At 42.1% G+C, this 10477-nt stretch overlaps 1 protein-coding gene across 7 annotated transcripts in view; it reads right to left on the reverse strand.

Moving 5' to 3' along the window:
- c6h11orf65 (chromosome 6 C11orf65 homolog) overlaps positions 1-10477 on the reverse strand; it is an 86301-nt gene that overhangs the window by 13399 nt on the left and 62425 nt on the right. For all 7 annotated transcript variants that reach the window (XM_043691849.1, XM_043691853.1, XM_043691851.1 and 4 more), the window contains one exon: positions 4665-4720. In XM_043691849.1, coding sequence (XP_043547784.1) covers positions 4665-4720 — 56 coding nt within the window. The remainder of the gene's footprint in view (positions 1-4664; positions 4721-10477) is intronic.

Below are 10477 nucleotides of genomic sequence, written 5' to 3' on the forward strand. Positions count from 1 at the left end.
TTTTATATCTTTCCCCTCTCACCCTAAACCTATGCCCTCTAGTTCTGGACTCCCTAACCTCAGGGAAAAGACTTTGTCTATTTATCCTATCTATGCCCCTCGTGATTGTAAACCTCTATAAGGTCACCCCACAACCTCCAATGCTCCAGGGAAAACAGCACTAGCCTGTTCAGCCTTTCCCTAAAGCTCAAATCCTCCAACCCTGGCAATATCCTTGTAAATCTTTTCTGAACTCTTTCGAGTTTCACAACATCTTTCCGATAGGAAGGAGACCAGGATTGCACACAATATTCCAAAAGTGGCCTAATCAATGTCCTGTACAGCCGCAACATGACCTCCCAACTCCTGTACTCAATACTCTGGCCAATAAAAGGAGTTATGAACCTGCACTCCAAGGTCTCTTTGTTCAGCAACACTCCCTAGGATCTTACCATTAAGTGTATAAGTGCTAAGATTTGCTTTCCCAAAATGCAGCACCTCACATTTATCAGAATTAAATTCCATCTGCCACTTCTCAGCCCATTGGCCCATCTAGTCAAGATCCTGTTGTAATCTGAGGTAACCTTCTTCACTGTCCACTACACCTCCAAATTTGGTGTCATCTGCAAACTTACTAACTCTACCTCTTACGCTCACATCCAAATCATTTATGTAAATGACAAAAAGTAGTGGACCCTGCACCGATTCTTGTGCCACTCCACTGGTCACAGGCCTCCAGTTTGAAAAACAACCCTCCATCACCACCCTCTGTCTTCTACAACAACTTGCTCACAACCAACGTCAGGCTCACTGATCTATAGTTCCCTGGCTTGTCCTTACCACCTTCCTTAAACAGTGGCACCATGTTAGCCAACCTCTAATCTTCCGGCACCTCACCTGTGACAATCGATGATACAAATATCTCAGCAAGAGGCCCAGCAATCACTTCTCTAGCTTCCCACAGAGGTCTAGGGTACACCTGATCAGGTCCTGGGGATTTATCCACCTTTATGCGTTTCAAGACATCCAGCACTCTGTAATATGGACATTTTTCAAGGTGTCACCATCTGTTTCCCTACATTCTATAACTTTTATATCCTTTTCCACAGTAAATATTGATGTAAAATACTCATTTTGTATCTCCCCCATTTTCTGCGGCTCCACACAAAGGCCACCTTGCTGATCTTTGAGGGGCCCTATTCTCTTCCTCGTTACCCTACCAGGCAACATCCTAGTAAATCTCCTCTGAACCCTTTCCACAGCTTCCACATTCTTTCTATAATGCGGTGACCAGAACTGTATGCAATACTCCAAGTATGGCCACACCAGAGTTTTGCACAGCTGCAGCATGACATCATGGTTCCAAAACGCAATCCCTCTATCAATAAAAGTTAACACACCATATGCCTTCATAACAACCCTATCAATCTGGATGGCAACTTTCAAGGATCTATGTACCTGGACACCGAGATCTCTCTGCTCATCTACACTACCAAGAATCTTACCATTAGCCATTCAAGATTTTGTCCATCATCTTGCATTCACTGGCTGTCTGAATTTTCCTGACAATGCCTGTGCTTTAAAAATAGTTCACTCTATCTGCTTAATCTAGGTAAATTCAGGAAACTTACAACATGACTCACAAGTATCTGTGAGGCTTATACATCTTGATATTGTCCTAAATTGCATCCTGTTTTTTTCATTAGTTTATACATTGATTCTAATGAAGTTAGATCAAAAAGTGTGGTGCTAGAAAAGCACAGGTCAAGCAGCATCCAAGGAGCAAGAGAGTTGATGTTTCGGGCATAGGCTTGATGAAGGGCTTATGCCCAAAACATCGATTCTCCTGCTCCTCGGATGCTGCCTGACTGGCTGTGCTTTTCCAGCACCACGCTACCGACTGTGATCTCCAGCATCTGCAGTCCTCACTTTCTCCTGTATGACTTTATAACTTGGAAAAACTCACCTTTGCCAGGATATTCTGGAATAGATTGGAATGTAGTGCTTGCACATCTTTAAAAGGCTGCTGTGACCATGAATGAGAACTGTTAGTATGGGACTGCCCTGCATTGTTCCTGACATTTGCAGTGGACATGGCAGACAAGAGAAAATTGGCATTGTGCTTTGTGAGCAGGATGATACAGAGGCTGGAGGATTGGGTGGTACAGATGCAGGATGGCATCTTCTCCCGGGGCAGTTAAGGCAATGACACTGGACTATGCCAGTTTGGGCCAAATTTGCCATCTGGAGTACAGTCTGAGTAAATGCAGGAAGACCTTTTCCACTCCACTACTGCAAGTGCTACCAACTTTTGGCTGAAACATCACACTCACTCTACCTCTGGTACTGCACCCACCTCCAACCAAGGCCCAAGCTATAACTTCCTCAGTATTGCTTGCAATATCTTCCCCACCCACTCGCACACACCCCAAACCACAGTACCACTACTTCTGCATGCCCTCTACTTGCTAAGGACATTCCACCATCTGCACTTTCTGTGCTAGGTGCCCCCTAGGACATTGGTTAGGCCAATATTGGAATAGTGTGTGCAATTCTCATTTCCCTGCTCAAGGAAGGATGTTGTGAAACTTGAAAGGGTTCAGAAAAGATTTACAAGGATGCTGCCAGGGCTAGAGGGTTTGAGTGATAGGGCAAGGCTGAACAAACTGGGCTATTTTCCCTGCAGTGAAGGCTGAGGGGTGACCTTGTAGGGGTTGATATAATCATGAAGGGCATGGATAGGGTAAATAGACAAAGTATTTTCCCAGGGCCAGGGGTGGGGAGTCCAAAACTAGAGGTATAGGTTTAAGGTGAGAAGGGAAAGATTTAAATGGTATCGAAGGGGAACTTTTTCATGCAGAGGGTGGTGCATGGAATGAGCTGAAAGGTGGAGGCTGGTACAATTACAACATTTAAAAGGCATTAGGGTGGGTATATGAGTAGGAAGAGCTTAGAAGGATATAAGCCAAAAGTTAGCAAATAGGACTAGATTTATTTGGGATATCTGATTGGCATAGACGAGTTGGACTGATTGGTCTGTTTCTGTGCTGAAAATCTCTATGACTCTATACCGAAGGCATGACATAACTGAGGCCAAGTAATAACCAGGACAAGCTTCCTGCCTTTATGTTTGTGCTAAATGGCACAGCATGACACCAATACTGCATTCTTGATATCCCTGGCCAAGGGAAAAGACATGCAAGAAGATGAGGCAAGGCAAGATAAGCATGCTGTGAGCATACAGGTAAGCTCAAAGTAAATGAGCACTAAGAGAGCAGGTGAACAGGCCAGAGATGTAATCTGATTCAGATCATGAGCTGGGTGAGTCTCCCTGTGCACAAAGTGCCCTTGCTGCAGCATTACAATGACAGTTACTGTTGCGTCTCGAGGTGCAGCATTAAAGTGTAGAATTATAAGTGGGTTGTAGAGGCGTCATGACGGTACTTAGAGGCTGGCGCATGTCAGCTGTCAATGTCCATGGATGCATGTTGTGCATGTCCAATGCCCTGAGTTGTTGGTGCCCAGTGTCCTTTGGAACAGAACCATGAAGGATTCTCCTTCTCCCTTGCTTGAGGCATGATAACTCTCAGGTTAAACTACCACCAGTCATCTCTCTCTAATAACAATGCACAGTGAGCCCCATGATCTGGTAAGATTGTAACGACTTGTACTTTTAGAGCAATTGGTGAGCTGAATTCACCAGATACCTGTTCTGCATTCCTTTTGACTAGATTAGATTCCCAACAGTGTGGAAACAGGCCCTTTGGCCCAACAAATCCACACCAATACTCCAAAGAGTACCCACCCAGACTCATTTCCCTACATTTACCCCAACAAATGCACCTAATACTATGGGCAATTTAGCATGGCTAATTCATTTGACCTGCACATCTTTTGGAATGCGGGAGGAAACTGGAGCACCTTGAGGAAAGCCATGCAGACACTGGGAGAATGTGCAAACTCCACGCAGACAGTAGCCTGAGGTGGGAATTGAGCCCAGATTCATGGCGCTGTGAGTTAGCAGTGCTAACCACTGAACCACCGTGCTGCCCTGAGCACAAAATGTCCTTGATGCAGCATTACAATGACAGTTACTGTTGTGTCTCGAGATGCAGCATTAAAGTGCACAATTGTAAGTGGGTTGGAGAGGTGCCATGTCGGTACTTAGAGGCTGGCGCATGACACGTTGAGAATTCTTAGTGTTCAGTTTGTTTGAAGTGAGTGGGTACAATAGAAAGTTATACATTAATGAGTTAATAAGGTAATTAAATAATCCCACATAATAAGTAACTTGCTTTTGCCGAGTGACAATCTTGCCTCAGACCCTGATAGCCTGGAAATTAGTTAAAACATACAGTAAGTTGCTCCTGATGTCGAAATTGACCTTCCTACACTTTTTGTGCAATTCTGCCACATTTCTCACTATAGCCACATTGTTCAGGCCCCTTTAAGATTCCACCCATCATCTTTATATGTTCATACCATTCCTGAAAAAGTACTAGAAGATGCTATTGGATATCCCCAGATCCAAGGAAGGTCCTCTTTTCACTTAGTTTGTAATAGCCTCATTACAATTTTCAATTGGTGCATTATTTCCATGTTTGATATATTTATGTAAATTAATATCTGGAGAATTATTGTTACTGGTGCACATACAACAAGATTTAAAATGAATATTGAGGTACCTGGAAGATTTGCAGAGGAACTGCTACAAGCAATTTCCGTCCAGTCGTTTAAATACCTGAAAAGCAATATAGCAGAAATTTGCTCTGATACATCATTAGTATCACAAGTTGTACAATGTAAATTTTTATAATCCTTTATCTATCTCAAATATTGTTCCTATTCTAGTGATCTTCATCTGCTACCTATCTCAGATATCTCACAGAATGCAAGATAAAACTTGTCATATGACTGGTGATTTCTCTCTTTCACCTGTACCCTCTAATCCATTCTGTTTTAACATAATTTCTATATTGAATGAATACTGCTACAGTTGGTATATTGCTTGTTTTTCAAACCCTAAATAAACTATCTGGCAAGGTCTTCATTTCCATATAGTTCAATTAGCTTGACTCCAAGAATCATTGCACAATTGTATATTCTAATGCATTCTTTCATAACCCTCAAATCTATGCAATATTTATCCCCTCGTCTTTATCTTCTTCAGATATTTATAGTATAAGCATGGAGGCCTTTAGGGCAGTGGTTGACTACTAATGAAGGTGCAGAAGAGGCAGTTAAAGCCTCAAAAAATGCCTATTATAATGTTGCCGACTTATGGGTTTTAGTGAGATATGTTTGGTGCAGAATGGGAAGCTGATATGGAGTTATCAGATCATTAATCTCAATATTTAAATAATCAATTAAGTTTTTAATCTTGAATTCTGACTTTAAGACCACAGTCAAAGCTGATCTAAAAGAAATACCAGCTGCGGCAGGAAGAATACCAGTAGCAGGAGCAGTTTCTGCTTCCAAGCCATAGGCTGCTCCACAATACAGAAGAGTTGAGCACGGAGCTCTTGAGGCAAAATGCATTGGCCTTTATAGCAAATCATTGCTGATATGGGCAACTTCCTGGAACAAGTCCTCCTTCTTTGTAATTCAGGTGGGCATCTATCACCACTGGCTATGACTGAAGGGCAATCCCCAGTTTTATGCCTTTGCCTGGAATTATTTCTTTCACCAGGATGCAAGCAGAACTATGACTATGTGAAAAGCATTAGTGGGCGGCACGGTGGTGTGGGCACAGTGGTTAGCACTGCTGCCTCACAGCGCCGGAGACCCGGGTTCAATTCCCGCCTCAGGCGACTGACTGTGTGGAGTTTGCACGTTCTCCCCGTGTCTGCGTGGGTTTCCTCCGGGTGCTCCGGTTTCCTCCCACAGTCCAAAGATGTGCAGGTCAGGTGAATTTGCCATGCTAAATTGCCCGTAGTGTTAGGTAAGGGGTAAATATAGGGGTATGGGTGGGTTGCGCTTCGGCGGGTCGGTGTGGACATGTTGGGCCAAAGGGCCTGTTTTCACACTGTAATGTAATCTAATCTAAAAAAAAAGGACAGAAAAAGCCTAGCTCCTCATACTGTTCAAGTAGATGCTATTTCCCTCTTCTTCCTGGTACTAGCGACCATGACAACTGGATCCTCATTTTCCCACTCCAAGTTCCTGTTCAGCCCTGAAAATATCCTGTGCTCTGGCACTAAGTCAGCGACATAGCCTTCTGGACTCATGCTCTGAACAGAGATAGTCCCCCTTACAACATTATTTCCAACCATCTCTACATTTGACATGCTTTGACAGTTTTAGATGTATCAGTTGGAAGATCTGGGATGACATTAAGTCGCTAGGAGCTGATGATACACAATACGCAAATAATAATAGTTTCATTGGTGCCATATTACCTTAGTTAGGATCTATGAAGTTGGTAAGCTAAAAGGGACTAACTGTCATAAAAGGATGACATTTCAATGGGATTGATGTGTCAAATGTGATGCTACTCAGAAGACCATGGCTTTTTAAAAAATCAGGAATTGGGTAAAAACTACCTGGCCAATTCAAGAAAGACCATGATTGTTCATCTAATGACTGTAGACAGAATAATGTCAGTCAACAAAACAAGAAATCATGGCTCAGTCAACCACATTGGAGTCACAGTTGCATCCTGAAGTGTCTCAAATGCAAACCATTGCTTTTTATTAAAATTTTTTTTTAGAATTAGAATCCCTGCAGTGTAGAAACAAGCCCTTCACCCAACAAATCCACACTGACCCTCCGAAGAGTATCCCACCAGACCCATTCCCCTACGTTTACCCCTGACTCATGCACCTAACCTATATATCCTGAACACTATGGCCAATTTAGCATGGCCAGTTCACCTAACCTGCACATCTTTGGATTGTGAGAGGAAACCGGAGCATCTGGAGGAAACACACTCAGACATGGGGAGAATGTGCAAACTCCGTACAGTCGCCCAAGGCTGAAATCGAACCCGGGTCCCTGGTGCTGTGAGGCAACAGTGCTAACCACTGAGCCAGCGTCTTTGTGTTTGTTATGAAAAACCTCATTATGTAAAACTTGTGAAAACATATTTGTACCTGAAATGGAACTAGTGGATTAGTAAATGTTTAGATTGGTCCTGAAGAAGGGCCTGTGCCCGAAACGTCGAATCTCCTGTTCCCTGGATGCTGCCTGACCTGCTGTGCTGTTCCAGCAATAAAGTTTCAACTTTAGATTGGTTCTCTCAATGTTAGTTTTGAATTATGATTGTCATAAGTCTTCAATTAAAGTTGAATTGAATTTCAAAATCTTACAGTAACTGATATTGCTGCTCATTAATTTATAGTGGGAATTATGGCTACTAGAACAAGTCAGAGACTGTCTCAAGTCCTTAGATTCCCAAATCGCCAAAGCCCTGTTACTATCTACAAGGCTCAAGTCAAAAGTATGATGGTACCTGTGCAGCTGCACGAACACTCAAGAAAGTTAACACATTCCAGGACAAAGCAATTTGCCTAATTAGCTTCCTAACCATTAATTTGAACATCCAGTAGCTCCACCACAAGTAAACTATGACTGCAGCATGTACAAGCTTTGGAATGTGCTGTGTAGCAAACTGCCAAGCTTATTCAACATCACCTAACACACAGGTAATGCATCTTGGGAATAATCATTTCTCCCATTATCTGGAGTCTACTAGATAACAAATAAGTTATTCATCAGTTTTCTGGAGTCTCAGTCAGATCCGACTTCAACTGCTGTATTCATAACTATGTAGTGCACCTATGGAAAGAAATACTGAAATTGAAGCAAGGGGTTTTGCAGATTTACCAAAGTAATGCAGAGTTTAAATCATGAAGCAACATTGCATAAACTTAGGATGCATTGATTTGAGTTCAGAAGGTTGATGGGTGATCTAATGAGGCATGTAAACAAGATTTACATATTGATAAGCTATTTCTTCTGGTAAGGAATCAAGAACAAGAGATTGCAAACTTAATATCAACGCTACATCACACAGAAGTGAAATCAGGAAGCAATTTTCATATAAAAGGTGACAGAATTTGCTTCCTCAAAAGAAAATGGATGCCAGCTTAATTGAAAGTTTAAAGACTAGATTGACATATTTTTAAATGCAGGAGAATTTCTTCACTCTAAAGGTTGTGAACCTTTAGGAATCTTCTACTCAGCAACCTCTTAGTGATCAATCATTGCATATAATCAAGACTGTGATGCAGATCTAAATTTTTGGAAACAGTGGTATGTGGGGATAGGAAAGAAAAGTGGAATTGTGGTAGAAGACCAGCCATGACTCTATTGAATGTACAGCAGCCTTGGGGCACGTTGTCATGCTTTTAATTATTATGTTATTAGGAGAAGGCATTAGGGATTATGGATCATAGATTCAAGTCATATGTTACCATCATCTTGTAAGAACAAATTAAACTGATCAATAAATTCTATCCTTACCAGCAATGTCCATATTCCAAAAACAAGAAGTAAAATCTGACATGGTCTTTCACTGCATTCAAACATATTACAATGTCATCACTGTTATACTTTGAGTAACAGGTGAGTGCAATAATAGAACTGTTTTGCAGTTCTAATACAGAAAAGGGTTGGTTATCTCTGTTGGCTGGATGGCTAATGAGTGGTGTCAACAGTATGGGTTCAATTCCTGCACTGGTTGAGTTTATCACAAAGGACGCTTCTTCTCAACCTCTCCCCTCACTTGAGGTGTGGTGACTCACAGGTTAAACCATCACCAGTCATCTCTCTCTAATGGGAGAGTAGCCCTGTGGTCCAGTAGGACTATGCTGACTTTACCTTCATAAATAAGACTCATGAGTACATTGCAAAGACCTATTTTTAATGGATTGTGTTCAACTAATGACAGTAAAATTGTGATGAGTCAAATTTGGATGATATAAAACTTCAATTGGGTTCAGTCATTCCCACTAGCCAAACAGAAAATTCAATAGTCTAATGCATGTGATTAACTATAACTTTGAAGTAGTAACTGAATTAGTAAAAGTTGGCTAAGCTTATCATATCAGTGTTCCGACCAAATGGACAAAGTTAAGCCACACAATAGGGCAGAGTCATGGAATACTAAACAAGATATTACTTGACATCAACATTTCTGTGTAAAAGCAAGCCAAAACCTGTGAGAAGGTTAAAAATGTTGATCTGAGAGAAGGTGAAATTGAACAGCAAGTGGAAAAAAACATGACATGAAACAAAAAGTGAACATTGTGAAGGAATGGGAGATTTCACCATCAAGTCTGTCATCAATTCTGAAACACAAGGCAGAAATTTTGGAACAGTGACAACCATACATTCTTTCCTGTGAAAAAGACAATGAAAACGGCTGCCTATCCTATCCTAACACTAGAGAAGCTCTACTTACTTGGTTCAAGGTATTTGAGCAGAGACCACTCCCATCTCCAGAAAAAAGGAGTTGCTGTGTCAAAGAGGCTGGGTCACAAGGACTGTGGCAAAGTATGGCTAGACTGATTCAAGACAAAGAATGGCATCGCTTCATGCATGATAGGTGGTGAAGGTGCAATGGTTATAAAGCAAATGCCATCTTCCACATTTTGAATGACTATACACCAAGAGATATTTTCAATATGAAAGAAACCAAACTGTTTTCACCATCTTTTGCCAGACTGTTCTTTGATGGTTAAAAGTGAAACATTTAATGTTGGAAGGCATAGCAAGGCATGTATTATTGATATGATCTGCACCAACATGTATGACATCAAAAAGCTATCACTTCTGGATAATAATGTCCAAGAGACCATGTTGCTTCTTGAATGTCAAGACATTAGCCAAGAAGTTATGAGGGTAACAAAACCATCTGGATAACTTCCAACATTTCTGAGGCATGAATCAAGAAAGTGAACAAAACATATTGTGGGAGAAGAAAAAAAAAACACTTTATGGACAGGCCAGTTGTCCTTAGCCATAAAGGGCCTACCCATAATGCCACTGCTACCTCAACTTGGCCACACTCAGGAACAGGCATCTTCCAAGGAGCAGGAAAATCAATGTTTTGGACAAAAGCCCTTAATCAAAAACTTAGATTTTCCTGCTCCTCAGATGCTGCCTGACCTGCTGTGCTTTTCCAGCACCACACTCTTGACTCTAATCTCCAGCATCTGCAGTACTCACTTTCACCACACTCAGGAACGGACAGTAAAAGAGCCATTACCTAAGCCTTTACTGACTGAAGGAACATGTTATCTAGATGACCTGCTAGTGAGATTCACTGCCTCACAATGGCATCACAGCTCCTGAAGCCTCGAGGGCGCTCCCTGTCTCCTCAGGAACCCAGTCACCATAATGCCCATGCAGACTAGATGGCTCCAGGATACATGCCGTGAACAATTCTTCCGTCGCCTCCACCTCCGAGCTCCCGCCCACCTTCCAAGGACCCCTTCGCCCACCTCCAAAACACTGCATCCACCTGGACACCCCGCGCTGGCCTATTACCTGCCCT

Source organism: Chiloscyllium plagiosum, chromosome 6, assembly GCF_004010195.1.
Source record: "Chiloscyllium plagiosum isolate BGI_BamShark_2017 chromosome 6, ASM401019v2, whole genome shotgun sequence".
In the NCBI taxonomy this organism is placed as follows: Eukaryota; Metazoa; Chordata; class Chondrichthyes; order Orectolobiformes; family Hemiscylliidae; genus Chiloscyllium; species Chiloscyllium plagiosum.